At 43.6% G+C, this 27,589-nt stretch overlaps 1 protein-coding gene across 1 annotated transcript; it reads left to right on the top strand.

Moving 5' to 3' along the window:
* Nucleotides 1–4,669: 4,669 nt before the first annotated feature.
* TMEM52B (transmembrane protein 52B) lies at nt 4,670–27,253 on the top strand. Its single transcript, XM_088450408.1, has 6 exons — nt 4,670–4,730; nt 7,719–7,783; nt 14,712–14,755; nt 15,111–15,149; nt 20,739–20,908; nt 26,734–27,253. Exons 2-6 carry the CDS (start codon nt 7,739–7,741, stop codon nt 26,946–26,948), a joined length of 513 nt encoding a protein of 170 aa, XP_088306534.1. The 5' UTR covers nt 4,670–4,730; nt 7,719–7,738; the 3' UTR covers nt 26,949–27,253.
* The last annotated feature ends 336 nt before the right edge of the window (nt 27,254–27,589 follow it).

The following is a 27,589-nucleotide window of genomic DNA, read 5'->3' as shown; positions in this document are numbered from 1 at the left end:
GTTGGGTTCAAATGACCAGTATTCTTCTGGGTTCATCTGAGACTTTTTCTAAAATATGGGAGCCCTGGAGCACTTCTAGGTCCCTCCTGCCTTTTCCTGATTTTTCTAAATTGGGTAGAACATCTTTGACTCATATGTTTGGCCACCCCTGTGTTGGTAGTTCTCATCTCCCCCTCCTTTTCCCTTCTTTTCTACTCTTCATTCTCTTTTTTTCTATTGTAAATATTATTCTTTTGGGTTTTTTATTTTTATTTTTTGCTGTTCTTCTTTTCTATTTTTAGATTTTACTTAAAAATTGGTTGGGACTTCAGATTCAGGGATTCTCATTTTATGGTTTGTCAATAAATGTATCTAACACTTTTGATTTTCCATGTATCCTTACTATATTATTTCATCTTTTTTGGACCTTGATGTAGGTCTTCTATGTACTGTGTCTCATGTTCTCAATAAAATTTGTCTTTAAAAAAAAAACAACTAAGAACAAAATCTATAATCTTTTTTTATTCAGTAATTTATTTTTTATTTTTTTAAGCTACATTTTTATTGTCAGCTTTCAGCAGGACAGAGTCAATGTTACAGAGGGGGAGAAACAAAATATGAGTATACCCCATAGAGAAATAGATGCAAATACAAAAATATGCAAAAGACATACCCCCCTGATGACAAGGACATTAGTAAACATGTAAAGAGCAAAGAATAAAACAGATAAAGGTAGAGAAGAAAAGGAAAAGAAGGGTGAGTAAGGTAAAAGGGCGGGGGTCATCTGGGGATACAAATGATGGGTTATAAAAGGGGGAGTGGTGATATAGCTCTAACCAGTCGTAAAGGTGTGCTCCAAGTGGGGTCCATAGAGGTTGAGTGTAATTAGAACAAGAGATGCGAAAGATTTCTAGGAGCAGCACCAATGGAGGGATTTGTTCAGTAATTTTTATTAAACTTTTTTTTTAGAAACAATACAAACAAACAACTCTCCAAATAAAAATGAGGAAAATTTCTGTAAACAGAGCAAATTATGCAGTTAAAGTTGCTCGGTCAAACAAGGATATAAAGTACCCCCTAAATTATTTACCCTAATAAAATTGATTCCAGAGTATAAACTAAGCTATGTTTTACAGGACATAGGCCCTCATTCAGAGCCGTACGCTCTGAGCAGAGCGCACGCTCTGAATGAGGGCTGGCCTCCATGAGAATGGAGCGTCCTCCTGGACGCTCGTATAGCTGTGGGTCACCACCCACAGGCTATACGAGCGTGCAGTTTGATGGCCGCGATGGTCGTGACCATCGCGACCATCAAAACTGCGAGCAGGAGCCTGCGGTTGAGGTTTTCAACCGCAAGCTCTGGAGTGATTTTGGCTCTATCAGTGATGTCAGTGGGCCGGCTTCTGACGGGAGGCGTTCCCGTGGGAACGCCCCCGTCAGGGAGGCACGCCCCCGGCACACCTACCAAAGGGGGCGTGCTGTCAATCAACATCGACAGCACGCCCCCTTTGATCAGACACAACGAGCGAAGGACTCCTTCGCTCATCGCGTCTGGCGCATGCGCACGACGGAGCTCCCTCCGTCGTGCGCATGCTCAGTCCAGAACATCGACCCACTTGCGAGCGGACAGCCGCTCGTGAGTGGGTCTGAATCAGGCCCATAATTGAGGAGTGGATGAAGGGGATTGGGTAAGCAAGCCTGGCACACACAATGCCGGCGGTTAGAACCCCGACAGTGGAAATCCAGGCGTATGGACGTAAGTAATCTAACACTTCCCCTAGCCCTACCCCTAACCCACTTTTCCTGCAGAATAACCCTAACCTTCCCCTCCTATAACCTAACCCTAATCCTCTCCTCCGGCAGCCTAACCCTTCCCCTAGTGCAGGGGTGGGCAATAAGCGGCCCTCCAGCTGTTGTTGAACTACAAATCCAAGCATGCCTTACAACAGTTTTAGCATGGCCAAATAGCAAAACTGTGGCAGGGCATGCTGGGATGTGTAGTTCTGCAACATCTGGGGGGCTGCCTATTGCCCACCCCTACCCTAGTGCCTAACCCTAACCCATACTTACCGACTTCTAACATTTCCTCCCTAAGAGAAAGCAAGGGAGGAGAAGCAGGTGAGCTGTTTTCTCTTTTATCGTATTTGAGGAACTTTGGCCCATTACCCCTTATGGGATGCAGTTATAAGTTCAAGATTCACAATATTGACAATCATAATGTCAATTGTTGAAATGTCAACAAGAAACATGTTGACACCATCAGAATGTCGACATGCTCACAATGTCACCCTGTGAAATGTCGAAATGTGAAATCCGAACATTCAGAATGTCGACATTAGGAATAGGTTGCGGGACAGGAGGTTTAGGCACAAGGGGAAGGGTTAGGCTACAGGGGGGTTAGGCACTAAGGGAATGGTTAGTCTGCGGGGGGTTAAGGTTAGGTGCTAGGGGGAGTGTTACGAGTAGGTCTTAGGCACTCAGGATAGGGATTGGGGTAGGGATAGGGCCAGAGTACTCTCCGTAAACTGACAATCACATGGCCACCAGGACTTGACACTGCTGGAGCTGCTGCTGCCATTGGGAGCTGCAGGACTAAAAGGGACGATATTTCGACATTCTATCATGTTGACCTTTCATCAGTGTCAATGTGAAGGATGCCAACATGATCAATGTCAACATGAATGTCGACATATCATACCATACCTCTCTTTTACAATACTGCATTGGTTCATTGATGATAGAGGGCAATTGTTAACATAGAACATAGACCTTCTCACTACGTCATCTCAGTGAAGTTGAGTCGTGGTGGTAATTTTATTTACTAATCGTTAGTTTTGGTTTAGAACTGATGGACAGACGGAATGTTGCGGTCTAAAAAAAAAATCAATATTTAAGTTGAAACTCGACGTTGATGTTAGTCAATTTCCCTGGTGTATTTGCCGTCTGTTTTGACCATTCAGTTCAAAAGCGTTGGCAAACAGAGGTTAAAAATTAAAACCCTTTCAAATAATAGACCTGCCTTAGGCAGACAAGTGTGGAGGAAGCACTGCACAGATAAGGCTTCTTTAGGGTTCAAAGCATAGAACTAGTTAAAATTGAAAAAAAGATGGTGTCACTCCAAAATCAATAACCAGCCCCGGCCTCTCAGCCTGGGCTGGTATAGGAAAAGATGGGGAAAAAACATGTGTGGCATGGGGTTTCCCTGAATTTCCAAAAACCAGCACCAGGCTGAACTAACCCGGGGGGGGGGGGATAACACTATACAAGGGAGACAAACAGCATGGGGACCTCCTGCCATAACATTAACCTGCCCCAAACCAGTGCTAGAATTCCTTTAAAAGTCAGACCCCAAAATAAAATGGGGTCTCCACTCCCAAAGAACTACCAGCCCTGGCAGCAGTGGGTGTGTGGGTATGGTTATATAATAGATTACTCCATGACGTCATTATTTCTTGTCCAGCCATTGTCTGTTTGCATGATCCAGTTACAACCAAGCTTCAGTTATCAGACAGATGGGCTCAATTTGCCTCTAGAATACTCAGCTATTGGAGCAGATATACTAAGCTCTGGAAAGTGATAAATTAGAGAGAGATAAAGTACCAACCAATCAGCTCTAGTCATTTATCAAACACAGCCTGTAAGATGACAGTTAGGATCTGAGTGGTTGGCAGTTTATCACTTCCTAATTTATCACTTTCTTGAGTTTACTATATCTCACCCATAAAGAGGAATTACTTGTGGTCTCAATGACTGTGAGACATCCAGGCCCCATTACTGCAGAACAATCCAAACTCCTTACCCTTCCACCACTACCCTTGACAGGTGGTATGTGGCCCTTGTGACAACAAGCTGTGCTTGATTTTCACCAATCGTGGTGTGTTTGGTATATTATCAACAAACAGCTCCACTTTGGTTTTCTCTCTCTCTCTCTAGGAGGCCATTGTTCCAGACTATTGTGTTTCATTCAGATGTAACTATGCAACATAAGTAGTATTGTGATATATTTTGGGGAAAGAAGGGGCTGTCTCCTGGCTACTCTTTCATAAAAGTCATATTGATAAAACCATGACATTAACATTCATATTAAATTCAGATCTCGGATATAGCTTTTGAGTTCTTGTCACTAATAAGATTAGACTAACACTTTTACTTTATCTCTGGTATGCTTTGACCTCATCTCATTGCTTTTATTTCTAATATCCAGGGGTTCCGCATAACTACACTTAATGTGTGCCCTGTTAATATTAACATTTATAATTACAACTTATTCTACATTTTCATTAGACATCACCCACTGCAAACCCCACGGGATTGTTGAATACATAAAGGAACATGTAAAACAACCATTAAAATGTCAAAGCAAGGAAAAACAATTACAATATGTGCTGCATGGATGCCTCTCCACCAGAGATCTACACAATGATAGTGTTTTACCTTTTAGCCTGCTAGAAATTCACAGAATACTATTTGTTTGCATGTTCTGCTTTATTACATGGAACCACTGCACACGATGACAGCACTGATAACTAGAGCTCTAATTTGCGAAGTCAATTGCTACACTGGTTTTCTATTAGAATTCTACAACCAGAGCCCTCCCACATGCTTATTAATAAAAGTGATTGATTCATTGGGCATAACTTAGCCCTTGTAAGGAACAAAGGAGGGAGGTAATTTTATTCTACTACCGACCGTCTCCTTCTAAACAAATGAATACAAGGACTTTGAGAGGTACCTAAAAAGAGCAGTCTAAGGTAAGAGGGATCTAAATGCATCATTTTGTTTGTAAGCTGTTTCCATATCTGTTTGAGCAATGTGGTTCAGGATTCTCTCTGAGTTCCACAGATGGGGTCCACATCCTGCTTTAAAACACCCTATTATTAATTGAAAAGAAATATGATGGGTCTGATTCTGAATCTGATGCAGCTCTGTCCGTGTCTGTGCCTGTTGCTGGTCGGAAGTCTTCTGCGCAAATGCTACTACAAGACCTTCCCTAATGTACAAGTGGGCGCCTTACATGGGCAGTGCATCAAGGTGCCCACACACATACCGACTTTTCATCCAATTTGGCCGATTTTGACGAATCGTGACGACAGATCATGTAAAAAATGGCCAAATCGTGAGTTTCTACTCTTGATCACGATGCCGATGCGCTTCCCCGCTCGTCGTACCTCGCATCTTCAGATCTGCCGTGCTGTAGGGCAGATTAGCCAATCTGGGATACAATGCACTGGCTGCAAGATAGATCTTTAGTCAGATTGGACATTTTTAACTCCAAATCGTGACCATGACTGCCTGGGGAGAGTTCAGGTGAAATCGTGTACATCGGCTGATTGGGAGCAAGTCGGTATGTGTGTGGGCACCATCAGACTCAGAGCCAGCCACTATGTGGCATTAGAGCTACAGTCAGCGATGCTGGTCCCAGAGTGTCTTCTAGACATCAGTTGCCCAGTATTCAAAGATCATATTGGAAATAGCGACAACTTGCAACTGAATGTACAATGTACAATTTGTATAAAAATACAGATAGTAACTTTTCACAAAAGATCAGTACAATAAAGAAACGGTTCATTTGTTTGTTTGTTTTATATTTCTGGTAATATAGATTAAACTACGAACCATTGTTACATTTTTATCATTTGTGTCGTGAGATTTTAGTCATATGATAATTTGGGCTGCTTGGATGATCATAGGTATAAATCAATACAATAAGGCTTTTAATGACATAATGACTATTATAGTGATGAGTACAAAACAACATAATGACTGGACATAAGGACATTTTCTAATGATAATGAGTACAAAAAAAAAAGGTCTCTTTCGGCCAGTAAGGGCGGTGTAAAAATACAGACCCGCTCAGACAGCAAGCATTGCATTGGCTGCCTAGTTATATGAACACAAAGGGCAAAATTTACTAATCGGCGGTTTGACAGTGGTTTCTATTCTATTCTAAACCCCAGCGGTTTGGTGGTGGTTTTGCAGCAGTTTCTAAATGACAGCCCTGTTCTATTCTATTCTAAAATGTGCTTTGACTTTCACTTCCAAAACTGCCATCAAAACACATTTTAGAATAGAATAGAACAGGGCTGTTATTTTGAAACCGCTGCAAAACCACCACCAAACCCCTGGGGTTTAGAACAGAATAGAATCCGCCACCAAACCGCCGGGGTTTACAATAGACTAGAAATCGCCGTCAAACCGCCGCTTAGTAAATTTTGCCCAAAGTCTGGCTAATGACAGTAAGTACTAACAGCAACAAGTACTAATCACTTTTTTACTTTAAGTGAATAACTCATATATAATATGTTATTTGTTATTATAATTTACAGATTTCCAAAGTCAAATCCAGGAATGTCCTGAAAAAACACATGACATGTATGAGCTGTAATTTAGAATCACCTGCCCAGTCTCAAATTGTCTATGGAAATTGTATTTAAATGACAGCATATATGTATGTGTATGTAAACATGTTTTACATCCATGAGAGATGTAATGTAGGTTTAGGGGACAATTTAAACTATAGCTACTGACAGATTTTTTTAGCAACTTGCGGTACTAAGATGTACTAAGTCTTGGAGAGAGATAAAGTGGAAAATTATGAAGTACCAACCAATCAGCTCCTAACTGTAATTTTTCAAACACAGCTTGTAAAGTGACAGTTAGAAGCTGATTGGTTGGTACTTTATCTCTTTCCACTTTATAACATTATAACTTTATAACATTAACGGTAGATGTAGTTGTGTTTCATCAGCTTCAGTTATACAGGTTGAGTCTCCCATATCCAAATATTCCGAAATACGGAATATTCCGAAATACGGAATATTTTTAGCATGACTGAGAAAGTGAAACCTTTGCTTCTGATGGTGCAATGTACACAAACTTTGTTTAAAGCACAAAATTATTAAAGTACAGTATAAAATAACCTTCAGGCTGTGTGTATAAGGTGTTTGTGAAACATAAATAAATTTCATGTATGTACACAAACTTTTTGATGCACAAAATTATTAAAAATATTGTATAAAATTACCTGCAGGCTGTGTGTATAAGGTGTATATAGAACATAAATGCATTATGTGTTTAGATTTGGGTCCCATTCCCAAGATATCTCATTATGATATGCAAATATTCTAAAATACGGAATATTCCCATATCCAAAATACACCTGGTCCGAAGCATTTTGGATATGGGAGACTCAACCTGTACTAGACCCTGATGGGCCCTGAGTATCCAAGTCTGCGACTGAACTACTGTAGGACTGAAAAAATAAGGACCATGATGCTTTGCATAGAGTCCCCTTTTTCAGGTGTTAACAGACATTTGCAGCTACTGCAGTTTACGATGCACATATGTTTCCTGTTCCCCTATAAAATTAATTTGTGGATTGTGGATGTATCTGAAATTCCACATACTGTAGTGGAAGAATAAAAACATCACTTCAAGATCCAACCCACTAACATTTTAGCGCTCCTAATATAATGCTCATTTTATTACCATTCATGAGAGTGAAGTGACGTCACAATTGTCTTTATTACATGTCCTTTTTGTATCTTTTTAGTACACTGCTTGTCATGCACTTAGAACAGTGATTTTATGCAAAAGTGCAACTAAGAAGCGAAAAATGAGTCCATTTGATCATAGAAAAAGCATTTGGGATTTTTATTTTGCCATTAGCGATATAAAACATAACTTAAATATTTAGTAGAACCAGAGTATCTCATCGTTTGTTTTTTTCTATTTTCCAGGTTCTCTGTGGCGTAGTAACATGAGAGCTCAGCTTGCTCTGTCTGTGGTCACGGGATTCTATCTGGTAATGTGTAAGGCAGAAAGACATTTACACAAAGAGAAATGACAGTGAAGCATTATATGACAGGACATAGATCTACAGGACATATTACCATTTTACCTGACTGCAGCCCTGAACTAGAAACAGTGACTATGTAAAATGCAACCATAAAGGCACATGATATGACATGAAGGCCCGTATTCAATTAGTTTCGCGTCCGCGATAAATTTCTCCTGTGCGACTTTCCACCTACATCGCTTGTTTTGGACGCAGAAACTTATCATGCACACCCCCGCTATTCACCCTATTCAATTCCAAAATATGCAAAAACAGAAAGCCGCGAAGTTGGAACAGGAGGAAAGTGCTGTCAGAAATGGGGAACTCAGCCTGAACCCCCCAAAAGATGCACTCACATTGGGGATCAATGTAGATGTGCTCGAATAGGCCTAATAAAGGTTTTTGGGGAACTTAAGCTGTTGCAATAGCTTCTTATTAGCGTCTTTGCACAAGTGGTGAAGAATGGCATTAAGCAGTATTTTTGGGTGAAAATAAGTAGTCCTGCCAAATTTGGGGGACTTAAAAATGTGTGCTAGCATATTTTAAAGTCTGTAAAGTGGGGTGTTCCTCACTTTTTGTAAGGGATTTGCTGACACAGTTATCCTTTTGGGGGGGCTGTTCCAAGGGTTCTGAGTGCACCCTATAATAAAAAAAATTAACTTCTTTTCTCCTGCTATTCAGAGGCGAATCTTTTTCGCCTATTAAATTGCATTGACTTTCTGCGTACGCGAAAAGTAATTGGAATTGAATACGGAGATAGGTTTCTGACAGGTGAAAAGTCGCAATTGCGATACTTTTTCACGGATCTCGGCTTTTCGCATCCAATTGAATACAGCCCTAAATTGTTGTATAAACTTTGTTTCATTCAGGGGTTCATTTGAAGCCACAATATTCCTGCATTAATATGACAGCAGCCTCACCCTAGTACTATTGGGTACTGTACTTTTTCCACTATCTTTCAGTCTAAGGCAAACTTGAATATTCTCCTGGATTATCCGGGAGATTCCTGAAATTTGGAGCATTCTGCCTGGCTCGCAGAAGAGCAGGCTACCCTCCTACATGAGAAGTAGAGTAATCATGGCCTGGCCCCCACTAAGTCACACATTCAGGGCTGGTGCTGTCACATATGCCTGGCCCCCACTAAGTCACACATTCAGGGCTGGTGCTGTCACACAGAGAGCAGGATGCTCTGTGGATGGGACCGGCCACCACTGCAATCTCTATTTGTCAAGCACCCACTGAGATGTATGTTATGCTAGCGGTGCGCCTGACTCCTTCTCTCCACACTCCACATACCCACCCACCTGGCTACCGTCCGAACTGTGCACTGTGTGGAGAGAGACTCCAACAGTGTTATGCCACTCAGGAAGCAGATGGGGAGGTGGCAGGGGCAGGCTGGGCTGGGGGACATGTTCCCCCCTGGCTGGACTGCTATTTAGTGATTTGGGCATGCATATGTCAGCCCCTGCATAAAGTGGGCCGGTTCCGCTGTGCTGGTGACTGTCTCCTCCTGCTCTGCACTAGCCACCACTACAAACTCAGGAGCTCATACAGACCCACTCGCTAGCAAGCGGTTGCTCATTGCAGATGATGTTCGCTGATGTGTGCATGCGTGTAGTTCGCAATGCGTGTGCGCAAACTAGTACGAGTGTAGTTTTTTGCTCGTTCGCCCTGCAAAGACAGCCCAGTGGAATGAGTGACAGGAGAGGCCATTTGTGTGTGGTTACAGGGGCAGGGCAGTAGTAACGGGGAAGTGGAGTTGCAGACGCAGGCGTGCCTGAGTGTTAATGCCGTTTCAGAGGCTGCAAGTGTTTGCGGCAGGGTATAGTCAACCTCAAGCGCTGTGATCGCATCCGATGGCGCTCGATGTACCAATGGTTTCATGCACTTCGTGGAGATGACGTACGCAAGTGGGCGTCATTAGACAGGCTGGTGGGTGTCTACAAACAAAAAGTGATCGCTCGCCAAAACAAAGTGGGAGTGCTTATGACTTTCCCTGCCTTGACGTCACTTCCATATGCTCGGAGCGAGCGATCACAGCTAGCGAACTGGTCTGAATCAGGCCCTCAGTCCTGGACTTCCTTGTCATTCACTCTCTTGACCGCTTCCACTCTCTTTCCTGAGTTTTCACTCCTTCCCTCACTCAGTCTGCTGTGCTGCTGAGGCTTCTCTCTGTCTGTCCACAACTCCTCATCTTCTGTAGCTCCCTGGGGTGAGGAGACCACATACAGCCTCTTACTGCTAGTAGAGGTAAGTACCTGGGGAGGGGTGACTGGGGTTTGGTTTGTATGTTATCAGGGGGGTGGAGTGGTAAGGTATTCATGTTTTATGGGAGTGGGGACTGAACTGTATAAACTTTATGGGGTTGTATATTTATGTTGTATTGGGGTATATAGAAGATTCTGGGTATGTGTTAATGTTGTGGAGGATAGGATAGAGAAGGGGGTGTATTGTTTTACATATACACACATAAAGAGTATTCAAACTTGTATTAGTCAGGGGCCACAGCTGTACTAAGACCTCATGGGGTCCTAGGCAAGATACTGGTTTGGGGACGCCATCCCGATCCGTTCATTCAAAGATTACAGTACCTTTCCTAGACAAACTGGAGCAGAATGTACAGCTTTAAAAGAGCCTCCCTCTCTCTCTCTACAGAAACAAAAATAAATGATTACAATGAAAACCAATCCATAAAGAAACAAAACACATAGGGGTCTATTTAACAAAAAGCTGTGATAGTTAACATTTTATATCATCAGTGTTATCTTTGGTTCAGGAGATGCAACTGAAAGCATCCAGACCTCTGTAAGAGCTTACCTCTGAGCAGTCCGCAATTCCATAAGCATGCCCACCACACTTCAAGTTGTGTCCAGTGTTGGCTACCCTCACATACAGTCACCCTCTCTCTTACTCCTACTATCTAGGGCTGCTCACTTTATGGGCTGGGCAACATAAGCAGTACACAGGCATCATTATGATGTCAGAACTTTTTTGCAGTGCTCTCCTCTTGTTGGCGCTTTATACGCACATGCGTAGTGTGAGGTTATATGGTGCCAACCAAGGCTGATATTCCAGTCACAGACTAAGAGCAGTTTAGGTTTTGGCCAAGCTATAAAACCTGCTTCACAGCACCTGAAACAGATTATCCCCATGTCTATGCTAAACCACCTCTTCAGCTCATGAGACCATTTTTATAACTGCCATAGAATACTGAGAGCATTTTTGTGACTGTCATACAATACTAAGAGCATTTTGGGGAAAGCAAAACCCAACATACAATTTCTGTGACCGCCAGGCAATACTAAGACTATTTTTGTGTCCACCAGACAATACTGAGATAATTTTTGATACCAAACAAAACATGCCATTTTTATGACTGCCAGACAAAACTGAGACCATTTTTGTGACCGACATACATGTGACCGACATACAACACAGAGCAGTTTTGAGACTGCCAAACAATAGCATCCCCTCATCCCTAAAAGCCCTGCATCAAACTGGATTAACTCCATCAGGATGTACATAACAGCCCCATACAACTTAATTGATCCCTATATAAATGTTTACTCTTCACATCAATTCATTCCCACCCCAACCATCCTAGAGCCCTTCTCCACTTACTTGGTGCTGGTCTGACTACCACTGTAAGCCTCTGGACACTCAGGGCCCCATTTATCAACACAGCATAATCCCAGGGATTGCTGGGTTCCCACCGCATTAAAGTGCCTTACACATGTGCAGAAGAACCGTCGTGCATGTGCATTACACAGAAGTTCATCGCTGGCAGCTTTAGGCTGCCAGCAGCTGAGCGGAGGACCTCGCTAATGAGAAGGTCATCGCTGGACAGGGTAAGTAATGATGAATACCAGTGGCATTTTCATTTGTATTACTGCGATACTAAACTAAATATGTCACTGGCATTAAGCTTGGTTAATAATTGGGTCCCTCACTGTACTGCTGCAACAAGTTACACAGCCATATGAAATGAAGCAGGTACCACCACAACGTGTGAGGAGGAAGAACCTGCAACTACCAGGGAGAGGCAAGGGCTGTGCAGTGTGTAACTATAGGGTGCACGGCTCCTGCACAGCACAGAGGATGGGGTGATGTGTTTCATTCCTCCTCCCAGCAGCTGAGCTGCAGGGTCCTCCCTTGCATATCTGTGTGTCTACTGTCACCGGCGGCAATCCCCACTTGCAGTTACATCTTATGAATCGTCCAACCCTACTCCCGCTTGTGAACACAACTTCCCATCCCCGCAACTCACAACTTGGCCACGCCCCTTCCCCAATAGACAATGTCCCTTTTTCGAAGGCCTCCCACCTAATGTCCCTATTTAGAAACTGGGGGGGTGCCTATGACCTTTCTGAAACACGGATCTAAAATGTCTGGTTACAGCTCTGCACGCAATCATGCTTCCCACATTTGCCCCTTGGAATTTCCATCCATGATGTCCAGAGGGGAGCTAAAAATGTTGCCAAGTATTGTCTGAGGTTTTCTACTTGCCTCCATTCCTTGGCCCACCTCATCACATGCCGCCCTACCCTCACACAGTTACACAAGTCGAGAGGTCACTGTCTCCCACAAGGTCAGTACACTTATATTATAATAATATGTCTTTCACCATCTAATACTGAGTAATATAGCTGCTGTTGTGCCAACACTGAGAAAGTGGCTGAAGCAGAGTTCAATGCAAGTCAGCCACAATTGGATGGAACTTCAGATGTGTCCTTAATAAGCTTTGCTAAATTTGCGCAAAAGACCCATCTGTCTCACGACAAAGTATTGGATACAGTGGTGTCACCATGTTATAGGCTTTTTGTAATGTGCGAGTTCTCTGAAAACATGCCAGTGTCTATATGAAATATGCAAGTAACTAACATTTTCAATTGTGCAAACTTCGCACAAAATTAGCAAAAAAGTAGCATAATATTATCCAAATAGCATAATATTAGTGGGAAAGTAGCAAAGAGCGTTAGGACTAATCAACATTGCTGTCTAGCCATAAGACTTACAATGTGGCTAATTGTACATATAATACAGTGATACAAGACAAACAACAATGTACAGTATGACTACATGATTATCCATATTGTCAGTCTTCGCTATAGACAGCAATGTTGATGAGTCTTTCCGCTCTTTGCTACTATTTCACTAACATGATGCTACTTTTCCCCTAATATTATGCTACTTTTGCGCAAATGTTTGAGAAAATTTTGTACAATTGAAAGTGTTAAGTATAGTACAGTAGTGATAGCAGTGCGAATATACTGTACACTCGTGAAAAACTGTACGTTCCCGAGATCGGGCACAACAAATAGTGTCGCAATGAGGGCCTGATTCAGACCCGCTCGATAGATGCGTTCGCATGCAGCCAAAGTATGCAAATACCGCGATCACGTGGCAAGACATTAGCACGCCCACTATGTCTTAGTGTGCGATCGCGGTGGGTATTTAGATGCCCACCAGCCTGTCTTAAGATGCCCACTTTCCCTTAGTGATACTCGTCATCTCCAGGAAGTGTATGCAACAATCGGTAACATCAGATTCATACGCAGCACTTGTGGCTGACCATACCCTACCGCAAGCACTGCGAGTACTTCAGTGTGTAACTCAGCCATGTGACGTGTATTATGACGCTGCGTATCTTTCCGTATGCATAGCCTGTTTCGGGATGGGTACTGTGCAGTGACAATGCGAGTACGTGAATCTGTCAGTGACTTTTGGGAGTGTCATGGGATGTGTATCTAAAGCTCTGTGTTGTATGTATCAGTGTCGTGCGGTGAGGTCAATGGCAGGGGAGGCATGCATGGAGATGGGTCTGAGTGCTGGGAGCCTGTCTCACCCCCTACTCACTGTAACTCTCCCCTCACTACGCTAAGCTTCAGTGTCCATTGATTCTCCTGCCTGCATCACTGTGTCTTCTCTTGCTGCTGCTGACTGAGGTCCAATCTCTAAATGCTGCAGTGTACGTCCTGGTCACATGACACATCCAAGGTGTCCATCATTGCTCAAGGTACTCCCCCATACTCAGAGGCATGCCTCTATTAGCTCTTTTTGTGCAGCTGGTGTAAAATCAATGTGCGCGGCTTCCTACTTGCACACCCACGAAGCCTAGCATTAGCTGTATGGATTATTGCATTGGCATAAGGCGCAACAAAAAAAAAAAAAAGAGACCAGATGCACCATACAACCATTAATAATTATACATCATATACAAGGTTTTGGGCATAAATTTGGCCAAAGTTATGAGCTTACGCACCACGGTCAAGGTAACCTCACTGGGTAAGTCCCTAACACTGTGGGGGTTCATGTCTAGGCTGCGGGGCACCCCCAAACCATCCCAGCCAATCCACCCCGCTAAAATATTGGCATAAGATAGTAAATCTCTGACTTCCACAACTGCTCGCTACTACAGCCACTGAGCGTGTGACTCAGAATCAGCCTCATTGTGATTATCTGATTGGCTACAGATTGTTCTTTCTTCACCCACTCCAACAATGGGGCAATGAGGCGTGCAGAAGATAACTGATAACTTAAAATTGCTATAACGCTAGTAAAACTGTTATTTAAAAGGCATTTTAAGTTAAAAGTTCCAATTATTAATGTGATATACAGTATATCCTTTGTACTTATTTGTAATATTTTACTCAAGTTGTTTTATATTGAGCTGATTGTATATCTGAAGGTTGTCATTTGTATTGTAAAATAAATAAATACATGTAAAATGTAGTGTCTGATAAAGAATCACAAATTATTTTGAGTTAAAATAGAAGTTTGATATTTTTGTTTTTTTCTGTATTCCATTTTATATGCAAAAAATGAATTCAAGTAATTACATTCTTAGGTCCTTTAGTCAAACCACACTTGTTTTCTGCAATCTATTGTATTACAGGTTTGCCAGGGAACTTGTGATTCAGACTGCGAAAACGCCAAACAGTGAGTAAATCCTCCCAGTAATGTCCTCCAACCTGTACTATTTTAGGTGCCAAGTAGAACCCATCACCTACCAGGCGTGTGATATCATGTAATCTATGGATTCTGATTGGTCCTCTCTCCTACACGTCCCTTTGTGCCATTTCACAGCCCCAGATTATATTTAATAGTTTTAGAAAACATGCACTGAATCATTATTAGGTGTTATTTTTTGCAAACATTATAATAGGCAACTTTATTTTGTATGTCTAATTGTTAAAACTGCAAGATCTCCTTTAAATCAATACGTCCCATATGTTTCTGAGAATTTTCATGTTTGATTAACAAGGTCTTAATGTATTTGTCTCTACTTCTGTAGCTGCTCCAAAACAGAATGGATTAACCAGTGGTACATATGGTATGAGAAAACCCTAATTTCTTCCTCTTTAAACAAGCACCAAAAATGAGATATAAATGGCACAAGCACTTATGGGTTGTATTAGCAATTAGATTAGGTCCAAATAGGACCAGGGACATGTTGGCACTTGTGCTCTTCTCTTCCAATATCCAGCTCACTGCTTCATCAGCCAGAGGTATGAACATGACTTTGTAACTATTACAATATGATAATGATATCATGATAATAAACCAAATAGTGATGTCTCCATGACACTAACTTGCTAATAAATCAGACACATGTTCCACTTCCTACATGATTATACATTACATACAGGGGGTGTTGAAACTTTCAAGAAAAAATTGTTCAACTACAAAAAAGCTAAGTTTTAGACAGTATTGTCAGAAAAGAGTGCACCAAAAAGGAATTATTTTTTGTACGGTAGTTGAACCATTTTTTCTTGAATGTTTCAACACCCACTGTATGAAGTATCCTGTACTTTCCAGTGGTTCACCACCAACCATTGAGAAATATAGATTCATTTTCAAACCCTTAGATTAGAGGATAAATAATGTTGGTTCAATATTCTACAAATGTATTAAAAACATGTTTCCTATGCAGAATCAACAAAACCCCCCTCCATATAATTATACACTAACCAGAGGTAAGACAACAAACTAGCTATAGGTGCCTACATGATAATAACACAACCATAGGTGTCTGCATGATTAATTGTCAGCTACATGGGCCACACGATTGATTATATACCAGTCAGAGATGCCCACATTATTATCCTAAAGACTGTAAGCAGGGCCTTATTACCTTTTTGTCTGTCTGTTATTACCCAGTCTCATTTCATTACTGCTTTGTTACTAATTGTAAAGCGCAAATGAATGTACTGGCGCAAGTAAATGTTAATAAATAATAATAATTAAATACTAGTTAGAGGTGCCCAGATGATTACATAATAGCCGGCTGAGAGGCCCACGTTACTATATGCCAACCAGCAGAGTACTCCTTAAAAATACATGCCATTCAGTAGAGTTGCCTTCATGATTATATAGAAACCAGACGGTGCCCATATAATTATACTGTATACCAGTTATTTAACCCCTTTGCTGCAGAGGACATGTGCTCGTCATATGTATCCATAAAACTGTGTATGAGAAGTCCCACTCGTCGGTGCCGCTACAGAGTCGAGGGATGGGGGAATGTCTCGCCCCAAAAATGGGTCCCCTTAGTAGTCATTGTCTGGTGATCAAAGGCAATAACTGAAACAGTACACAAAAAACAACATTTTCCACAGATGGGTAGGCCTACCATATTCTTCCTACACATAGGAAGTGCTGGCTTCTGTAGTTAAGTATACTAATAATAATAATAATAATAATAATAAATAAATACACACCAAAAGTTTAGTTTCAGCCTTCTTTTACTTCATACTTACATGTCCCGTTATCTTAGAGTTTTGTAGTCCACAACGACTCAGGGTTAACAAGGTCAATCAGTGGGAACCGCTCCAGTCTGGGTGAATTAGTTCGGCACTTGCAACATATTTAAAACTCCTGTGCACTCCCACTGGCACATTCATAAAAACAGTGGCCCTGATTCAGAGACAGACGCTCTGAATCTGGACGTTTTTTAATTTTTTTTTGTGCGGCCTCCTGGCCGCTCGCATAGCTGTGGGGCGGCCAGAATGATGGTCGCGATGGTCAAGACCATTGCGACCATCGGGCTTGCGACGAGACCCTTGTGGTAGGGTCTCGTGGCCGCAAGCCCCAGAGAGCTTCTGGATCTAATAGACCTGGAAGCTCTCCCACTGACATCACTGGTGATGTCAGTGGGGCCGCCCCCAAACAGCAGACGTTCCTTCAGCTCCGTTTGGCCAGCCACCCCCCCTGCCCGCCTACCAAACGGGGCAAGCTGTCAATCACCATTGACAGCTCGCCCCCTTTGGTGCGAGACCCGGAGCGACGTAGCACCCATCGCTAGCCGGGTCTCGCGCATGCGCGTGATGGAGCCGGCTCCGTCGTGCACATGCCCAGTGGGCAAGCATCGACCCAGTTGCGAGCGCTCAGCGCTCGCGACCGGGTCTGAATCAGGCCCAGTGTTTGTTCAGTAACATTGTAGATCATTTTGCACAAGATTGAGATTGTGCCAGTTAGGTATTTTCCTGATCAGCGTGGTATTTCACTGACAAGTTGCAATGCTTACAGAACTGTAAAGCTGCATAATGAACTAAGCGATACATCGGACGTAGATTGCAGTGTTATATATCAGCCACATCGCTCAGTGTATAAGGGTGATTTGGTTCCATCCACGGCAGATCAAAAGATCTGCCAGCCGACACCATGCCTCTGGATGCTGTGGGGGGGGACGCTATATTGGACGGTCGTGCAGTGTGTATGGACCGCCCGAAATATCGTGACGTCAAATCTGCCACCGCTGGGTACACATATCGTCAGGTGCGCACCCAGCATTAGACTGAGTCTCATGTAAGTGGCCAGGACGAGTAAATAAGGTTTATCTAACATGTGTCCTGTACGTTAGTGTTCAAGCACCGAGCTGTAGAATGTGGCGGTAGAGGGAATTTGTATATTTGTTGAACATCCACTGTTTATTGTTGTACACTATTCGCGCAAGTATTGTGAATTGTTCGCAGACCTGTAGCAGAAAGTTTTTTTTTTGTCAGTGGGCCTAGAAGTGATTTGTTTAATGATTACAGTTTAATACAGGTGCAGTATAGTTTTGGAAACACCATCTGCCATTTGACATCTAGTATTATACTGTGTAGTGACTTATTACGCCTTATCGCGTACTCTTGACGCACCATGCATCACATGCTATATGGCACAGAAACAAAAGGTAAATGAAGACACATCTGTATTAGAATTGCCAACATCAATCAGTGCCCATTTGACTACATCAAACAAAATATTGTCCATTAGGTTGTGCCACCAATTTTTGCGCTATTTACTCCATTTTTTGTATGTTTGTTTCTCTTTGTGTCAGTGAATATATTTTTGCCTTTATAACTGTGTTACTCATGTTGCGCCCCTGTTCTTGTCCTTTCTCTGGGCGAGATATACTAATGGCAAAATGTGGTCAAAACTCTGAATACTGCCGTTTTGGGGGGTTTGACTGCATTCCACATATTTATCAAGCTCTGGAAAGCAAAACTTTCCGATGCTGGTACCCGATAGGCAATGCTATCTAGAGATGGTTTTGCCTAATAGAAGCCTGTGGGCTACTTTTAGCATAATTCCCCTAGAGGCATTCAGCAAGATCGCTCCCAGTGTTCCCTGCAGCTCATGCATGCACTGGCTGACGGCCCCGTATGCGCAGTAGGACTCCTGGGTCATAAACCCGGAAGTCCTCACATCTTCTTATTGGAAGAGCTGTCCTTTGCAGATGTAATTGCAAAACCACAAGCATACGGCGTTAATAATCACCACTATGCAAGCAGTAAGCAGCGGGATGTATCACTTTCATAATGTGATGCTTCATACATCCCGCCCTGTGTCTCTTACTTTTAGATTTTTTTAATTCCTGACTTCTTTTCTCTGATGCTAAATAGTCACTCCCAGTACATATATATGGATCCAATTAAATTGTGTTTTTCCTACCAATAATATTACAGTGGTTGGAGCCAATGAAAACACCATGATTTAAGGAAGTGAAACCAGAATAGTTTCATAACAAAACCATTTAACTTCAAGCACAAAACACAAAAGCAGCTTACAAGTCAAAACTGCATATTACTGTCTAAATAAACTGCAACGATCACTCTACCAAAGGCCACTTAGACAGCAGCACTGCTCTAGTGTATAAGTGTTACATATTAGAGCATTACACATCCCAGCCATCCAGAGTTTTGAAGCCGGTTTTGTGACATGCAGAAGTTATGGAAAATAAGGGGTTCCCTGTTACAGGAGAAGCACTTCAGCAGGCAAATGGTGAATGTAGTAGTTTTCCATTAATGCTGTGTTGACAGTACAAGCTTTAAAGTGCAAAGATCAGTTACTCGGTAGGCTGAAGCATTGCAATAGCACTTTACTTGCATCTGCATTCTCTTCAAATTCTGGGCCTGATTCAGACCCGGACGCTATTTGCGGACGGTCGTTCCAAAAAAGGGGCTGACTATTTAAATTGAGCGCTCGCTCTTTAAGGTTTGTTGACGCCTCTATGTCTGAGCGAGTGAACGAAAAATGCGCTCGCTATTTTGTAAAGACGCCCCTCTGCCGTTCGCATCACACATCATCTCTGGTATTTATTAGATTAATTGGGAACATCGAAAGGCATCTGAACTGCTCGCAGTGCTTGTGGTAGCTTTTTCCTATCTCTATCACTGTGAGCAGTTCAGGTTAAAAGACAACCAAGTGACGTGGTCGATGACGCTCCTTTACTAATTATGCACTCCCATTAAACGCCCTTTTCACCGTTAGGCACGCCTGCGTTCGGATCTCCACTTCGTTCCATGTGTGGGTATGATATCGGCCAGTGCGCGCTCCTGTGGGATCGTACATCGCTCCTCCAGATCTTCAGTTGATATGGGGGAGCGATGTACGATCCCATGCAGCGCTATGCGGGTGGGGACGGGGGATGCTGGCATATTGGGCGGTCGGCCTCCCGATCGCTCCATGTGTGGGGACCGCCCGACATGTCGGCCATCGGATCGGCCGTCTCATCGCAAGGTGCATATCACACCGTGTATAGAGGCCTTAAAGCAATGCACAGCATGAGATAGAACTCTGATACTAATACAGCTTAGGAACCATTAATAACAATACATTACTCTCAGAGGATGCCTTTTGGGAATTGAGAAGCTGCACCTCTCAGATACAGTAGCTGTTCCTAAAAACTTATATCATACTTGCCAACTATCCCTGAAATAGTAGCAATCTCCCTGACTCCCTGATACGGTACAATGATGTATCAGTGTCTTTTCATCAACATGTAGATCTTACTGAGCAACAACTGCTGCTTTGGGGCTCATTTGCATTTGGATGTATAGCTGGGTACACACGTAAAGTTTTTCTGTCCAACCATCCAACTAGTTGATTGGTTGGAATGAAAATCTGGTAATGTATGGGAGTAACTGATGATCCGCAATTTGCTCCTAAATGCCAGAAAACAGATGAAAATGGCGTCAGACAAGTTTGTTAAATGTTTGATCTAAACAATTTGTTCAAACAACAGTTTTTGTCCATTTTCCGGCGTTTGGGAGCAAATTGCTGATTGTCATTTGCTTTCATCCCTTACCAGATTTTCATTCCAACCAATCAACTAGGTGGATGGTTGGACAGAGAATCTTTAGGCGTGTATGCAGCTTACGTCAACTTCATGACACGCCTCTCAGACAGAACAGTACACGTCCATTTTAAAGCTGTGCTCATGGGTGTACCTTTCACAAGCTCCCTGATATGCTTTTTCAAAAGTAGGCAAATATGACTTCCAGTAAATATTTCCATTGACTGCATTACTATTGTTACAGCTTGCAGTTCCATTGATTGTATACAGCGTGTTATATTACTTTTTGGTAACCGTCTCCCAAGCTGTCTACCTTCCTTATTATACCTTTGCCTCCCTTGTTTCTCTCCCCTGTTTTAGGCTAGTGGTCACTGCAGGAGTTCTACTACTTATATTTGGGATCACCTGTGCCTGTCTACGATGCTGGTACCTAAGACAACATGGCTGCCCAGAGAGGGGAGGGGAGCAGCCTTGTGAAGTCACAGTTATAGCCATTGACCATGACAGCACCATCCAGAGCACTATTACCTGTGAGTCACCTGGAGGCACAAGATAATGTGTTATAAGTTCATCAGTGTAAATCTGCTCCCATAATACGGAAGAGCTATTATGTATTCAGTGACTGCTGCAGTGATGAAATGTGCGATGCATGTGTGAGCAATGTACTCGTTAATAATAGTGTATGACTATGAATTTATATGGCCATATTATAAGTGGCGGATGTAATTAAACAGCAACAAAATGTTTCTGTTAATCACACTAGCTGACTCTACAATTACTTTGCACCTTATTAGGCTCGAGAGTGATTTTCAGAAATACAGGTAACCTTTCGCCTTAGTATAAAACTGCATTTATATATCACCTTGCATGGGCACATCAGTAATGATAGTCTTCCTGATATCTGATACATTCATCTGTGCCCTGAGACATTAACCATGTTTACACTGATGGCAATTTAATTTTCTCTTATAAACTAAAGCCTGATGGAATGGTATACTATTTGTAACGGGATGTAGTTATGAAACCGGCGGCCGTGATTCCGCCGGTCTCAATACCGACAGGAGAATCCCGACAAGAGACTTAAGATAGGCGTTGAAATCCCGATGCCTACCTTAATCCTGACGCCGGAATGCTGAAGAAAGCCAGCCCGAACAAGGTAAGTCCAGGGCACCCTCAGCATTAGCTGTGGGGGGGAAGAGGGTTAGGTTTAGGGAGCGTAGCGGGTTAGAGTTAGGTTTTGGGGGGGAGGTTAGTGTTAGACACTAAAGGAGGGGGCAGTGGCGGGCTGGGCCGGGGGGCAGGGTGCCATGTGACCCCCGGGCCGCAGCGTCAAGCGGGCCGCGGGCAGTCTGTGTCACTGTGACACAGACTGCACCGCGTGTGTAGCGCTGACCGGACGGAGTTTGGTCAGCGCTACACAGCACAAACACACAGCCGCCGGAGCTGGCAGCTGTGTGTTTGCTTTAGCAGCTGAAGAGAGTCAGACAGACTCTCATCGGCTGCTGCTCCCACTGCCAGAGCCGGAAATCTTCCGGCTCCCGCAGTGGGTAATGGGAGTGACGCGTCACTCCCATGACGCGTCACTCCCATAATGCAAAGCGACGGATGGAGGAGCTGATCTCGGCGGCGGGACCAGGAGCAGGAGCGGGTGTCAGGTAAGTGGTTTTTTTTTTATATTATGTGTGTCTACTGCGGGGGGTCTGGCACTATAAGGAGGAGACCACTACTGGGGGCACTACAAAGGGGGGGACTACTACTACTGGGGGTGCTACAAGGGGGGGGGACTACTACTACTGGGCGCACTACAAGGGGGGGACTACTACTACTAGGGGCACTACAAGGGGGGGGACTACTACTACTGGGGGCACTACAAGGGGGGGACTACAACTATTGGGGGCACTACAAGGGGGGGACTACTACTGGGGGCACTACAAGGGGGGTACTACTACTGGGGGGACTACTACTAGGGGCACTACAAGGGGACTACTACTAGGGGCATTGCATAGGGGGGAGGGGACTACTACTAGGGGCACTACATAGGGGGAGGGGACTACCACTGGGGGCACTGCATCGAGGGACCACTGCTGGGGGCTCTATATAAAGGGCAATAGTGGGAGTACTGCATAGGGGGAAGACTACAACTGGGGCCACTATTTAAGGGGCACTGCATAAGGGTTACCACTACTGGGGGCACTATATAAGGGGCTTACTACTGGGGGCACAAGGGGCACTGCATAGGGGGGATCACTACTGGGGGCACTACTCGAGGCCTGCATAAAGGTGTCCTCTCCTGGGGGGGGCGCCGTAGCACGCACGTTCTTTCGGGCACCCTGGCTACACGGTACTCCTCTGCCAGGGCCGCCTGCATGCATTTGCCCCAAAGGCTAAAAGGTGCCAGCCAGCCCCTGGGAGGGGGGGTTAGGTTTAGGCACGAAGGGGGGAAACTTATGTTTAGGCAGGGGAGGGTTAGGGTACAGGGTGAGGAGGGTTAGGGTTAAGCTACAAAAAAGGGAGGGAAGGGTAAGTACACTTACCCGACCTCTGACGGGATACCAACCTTTGGGATGCTGCTGTCGGTATTCTGACAGGATGCATCCCAACAGCCGGCATTACATACCGATTCCATTTTTAACATGTGTACAGAGGTTGGGTATGAAATCCTGGCTGTCGAGATGCCGTTGGTTATAATACCGACAGCGGCATCCCGACAACCAGAATCCTGACACCCATAGGAATGAACGGTAAGTGTTTTCCTAAGCCCTACCCTAACCCTCCTTCCCCGGTGCCTAACCCTAAACTCCCCCCCTAGTGAATAAACCTAACCTCCCCCTCCCTGCACCCTAATCCTAACACTCCCTCTCCGGTGCTTAACCCTAACCCCTCACCCTGACCCTAACCTTCCCCTAACACCCCGATACTTACCTTCGCGATGACGACTGTCAGGATACTGGCGCCGGAATCCCGACCTGTTGGGATTTCGGCGCCGGTATTTAGACCGTCGGCATCCCGCACGCCAGGATGCCGACTACATCCGGTGTACAGTAATGTAATCTTTGCATGTAAGGCAATTAATATTTTATAACTAATTTAAGTAAGGTTACGATATCATTTTTTCCAATAAATGTTGTGGATACCTGAAATGACCATAAGCGCCATCTGGCTGGGATCATTTTCAAATCCAACAGAAGTAATATGTCACTTGTCATTCCACCGCTCCAACAGCAAATGGTTGGAATGGAGCAGTAGCTGCCTAAATACAAGCGGTCTAATGTCTGAGAACCTCAGGATTTATCACTAAGGGGGAGATGTATCAAACCTTGGAGATAGATGAAGTGGAGATAGATAAGGGGGTAGCTGTATCAAGTTTTGGAGAGAGATAAAGTACCAATCAATCAGCTCCTAACTCATTTTTTAAACACAGAGGTCTATTTACTAAGCCTTGGATGGAGATAAAGTGGATGGAGATAAAGTACCAACCAACCAGCTCCTAACTGTCATTTTTCAAACAGCCTATGACATGGCAGTTAGGAGCTGATTGGCTGGTACTTATCTCCATTCACTTTATCTCCATCCAAGGCTTAGTAAATAGACCCCACAGTAGTTAGGAGCTGATTGGTTGGCACTCTCTCTCCACTCGATCTCTCACCAAAAAACTAGAAACAAAGAAACAAGACACAAGTATTGGGATTTAAATGAGGTCACACCTTTTGTTAATATGATATAGAGTTAATAAGGTGGCCTAAGAAAACATTGCAAAGATCAGCTCTAGCCAAGGTATATTTCACTAATAATGGGGGCGGCTGTATGCCCTGACACAAACTGAGCTGCAAAGGCATACATGCCCCTCTCTATTAGCACTATTGGGGCATTACCTTAATGAAGAAACCCAAGTACCCCCTTTGGGCAGAGACATCTGGATGGAAAAAGTGCCCTGCAGCTATCACTTGCACCCCCTATTGATCGCTGAGAAGCAATGCTTTCCCACCAAGCTGAGCTGTTGCCAAGTTCGAAATTAAATTAATTCAGATGAACAAAATAATAACCACAACATGCCATACAACAAAACACAATAAGGAAGGGTGGGTGGGGAATCCTGAAGAAAAGAGGACTGAAACCTGACTCTCCCTTATAGAAATTCAAAAGACCCTCCCCTGCTACACTACAATAGTCTAATTTACACCAACTACACCTGTCACTCTAAACCATTTGACTCCTAACAGCAACAACTAACCCACCTATCAATTCTAGCCACTTATGTAGCATTAGGCTTATATACCTTATACATTAATACAATTATTACAAACTAAACAACAACCACTAGCAAACTAAACAAATACAATCGTCCAAAATGTTAAAATCAGTTAATGAGAAAAGGGGAGGGGGGGTGCCATAACTTGACCTGAGCGAAAACACAAAATAACTGCTAGCAGAGCATGAAGTGGTAAATTAATTAACAACGGCAGGGGAAAAAAATAAAAAATTCCTCATGGACCCCCAACAAAGATGACGAGGGGCTATCCTCAAGAGCTAATGAAATCTAATGCATCGTTTATAAACATTAGATTTCTAATGGCCGACTGCCTTACTTTCATCTACCAACAAACCCGCCGAAGCCACCGACTTAGCTGCACTTATTCTGATGGAAAGAGTGACAACATCTCACAGGAGACAGCCCTAACAGCAGGACGCAATGCTTTAAGACCCGTTTAGTGACCAGGGAGCTGTCATCATGTATTACTATTAACCAACCTCCATTGGCCATAGTTCAACGGTCAGGATAAATGGAAGCAAGTGCCACTGGACAGATGCTAACAACACTGCAACTTGCGAACGTCAACCCGTCGAATCCAGCATAATAGCGAACAATCACTAAGAATAACATTTGAAAAAGTCAAAGAAGGAGAAGCCTTCTACGTCAGGGCCACCAACTCACCCATGCGAAAAGCCCCCTGAAAAGCCATTGCAGATGATAAAAGGAAAAGAAACCTTTCACAAACAGAACTACAATCTGATGCGACCATTGACAACAATTGGGAAAACAAATTTATGTCTATAGACTGATGAGAATCATAGAGACCACAGGGGCCGTTCTTACCCATCTTTTTAACCCCTTGGACACAAGGAATGATTTAGTAACATAACAGACACCAAATGATTGAAGGAAATAAATTCCCTCGCAAGGGTTTTCATCACCACTGCCATGGATTTACTGCCTAAATAGAGTCCCTATATAAATGCCTTTTACCTCTATTCTCTACAGCAGAGGTTCCCAAACGCGGCCCTCAAGGTTCTCCAACAGTACAGGTTTTAGAGATATCCATGGCTGAGCATAGGTGACTCAATTCGTACCTACAGTAGAAGCTTCCGAAGGGCATGCCCAAACTCCACCCCTAAATACACTAACCAATAATACTAGCACTTAAATCTATACAGTTCTACCACTTAAACATTGCAAGGTGACCCAGCCTGATGGGTTAAAGCACCCACTAGGCACATTAAATACCTTCCGTCACTCTTTTGCTGCTAGTAGGAAGACAGTTTTTAACGAAAGCCATATCTATACTAAATACATAGAAAGGCCAGTATCACCCCAAGGTTTTCTATCAAGCAATGGGGGGAGTTCCCGAAGCTATTCAATTGACCTCGCTGTTATGTCTGACTTCAGGATTTCTGTTCCACCTGTGATGCTATTTTCTGACTTAACGTGACACTAAAAGCATCGTAGCTGGCAATTTAGTCGGAGAATGCTGGTTAGCACGGCTAAACAGGCGAGGTAACCGGAAAAAGCCTGCCTAAGTGCATGGCATGATGGGGACAATTGAATAACGCCGGGAACTCGTTCCCGGCACTAATTTTATTGCGTTAAATAGCATCGCCCCCAATGTTATATCCTCAGGTTACCAATTGTGGCGAGAGATTGACATTTTTTCTCACAAAACTTAAAAATCAAAAGGGTCTTAAATGTGGCAATAGAATAAATAAAAAATCACTTCTGTATACTTGCATTATTGTACACTGTAGGTATCATGGTCTAATTTCACTTTCATAAATTTGTTGCTAGATGGTGCAAATGCCACACTGTTCTGCACTATAGTCACATTGCTAGTTCGAGCTGCACTAGGAAAATGATATCTATATAATTGTATTATATGCTTATACTGTATTTCTCATAAATGCCTGGCTTCACTTTTCCCAAAACTCGTATAAAAATCTATACACTTAGCAAGTTCCTGTCAGGAGTTTCCATTACCAAAGTCCAGCTATAAACACAATAAAGGACCATCAATGGTAAAGTAATAAATGCATCATACTGTAGTGTCCTTTCTTAAACTTGGTGCCCATCTTCTCTCAACAGCTCTTCAGTCCGTGTTTGGCCCAGCTGCTCGCAGGATATTTGCTGTGTCCCACTCCCATGGCCCACTACCCCAGCTCACCTCTTCAGGACCAGAGACCCCTCCCTGTTATGAAGAAGCCCTGCATATGAGTCGCTTCACTGTTGCTCGCAGCACTCATAAGCTGTGTCATCTCGATCCAGTCCCGGAGGAAAGAAATGAAATCCCTATACCATAATGGGCCACCCTCATCAGTGTATGTAATTCAGCTGCATCTCTTATACTGACCTCTGCTACTTACCATGAGTCACGCAAAGCAAAATGGAAAGTATTGTGATGTATCATTTATTTTTCTTGGCTGTTCCTATCATGGGGAAAGAAATCTTAGGTAGCAGAGTTCTAGGGCAGCAGTCATGGGGTTCTCACCTGTCCGCCAGATACCAACCCAAGCCTCCTCATGACCCCCAATCCTTATCATGGTGTTCCTGATAGAGTGTCTGTATGAGAAGGAATATGGAATATACAGATATGACCAGGGGCGGATCCAGAACAAAATGACAGGGGGGGCACGTGCCTTGGTGCCCCCCCCTTAATCCGTCACTGGATATGACCATGCTTTCCTCATGCAGTCAGTGTCAATGCCTGACACTGGGAATACATGTACTGTGTAGACAGAGGAAGTATTGTCTCTCCCCAGTACTTCCTCTACTACTGCTGTCTGTTACTATGGCCCACATATGGTGATTGTACAGGGGAGTGTACAATGATTCCGAACCCCCCCGAGCCCCCCCGATCCGAGTCCGATCCGAGTCAGGCTCGACTTTTCCCGCCTGACTCGGATCTGACATCGAGGCAAAACGTCATCATCCCGCCTTCCGA

This window comes from Taudactylus pleione, unplaced genomic scaffold, assembly GCF_031769625.1.
Source record: "Taudactylus pleione unplaced genomic scaffold, aTauple2 ptg000518l, whole genome shotgun sequence".
NCBI classification, from domain to species: domain Eukaryota; kingdom Metazoa; phylum Chordata; class Amphibia; order Anura; family Myobatrachidae; genus Taudactylus; species Taudactylus pleione.
Note: the sequence above shows the minus strand (reverse complement) of the source record. Positions and strands in the feature narration are given on the sequence as shown.

Bases quoted from the DNA above. Each gene is read 5' to 3' on its own strand.
- TMEM52B (XM_088450408.1), top strand. From the start codon at position 7,739: ATGAGAGCTCAGCTTGCTCTGTCTGTGGTCACGGGATTCTATCTG. The intron at 14,756-15,110 runs GTGAGTAAATCC...CTACTTCTGTAG, and splicing joins GACTGCGAAAACGCCAAACA to CTGCTCCAAAACAGAATGGA. The intron at 20,909-26,733 runs GTGAGTCACCTG...TTCTCTCAACAG, and splicing joins CATCCAGAGCACTATTACCT to CTCTTCAGTCCGTGTTTGGC.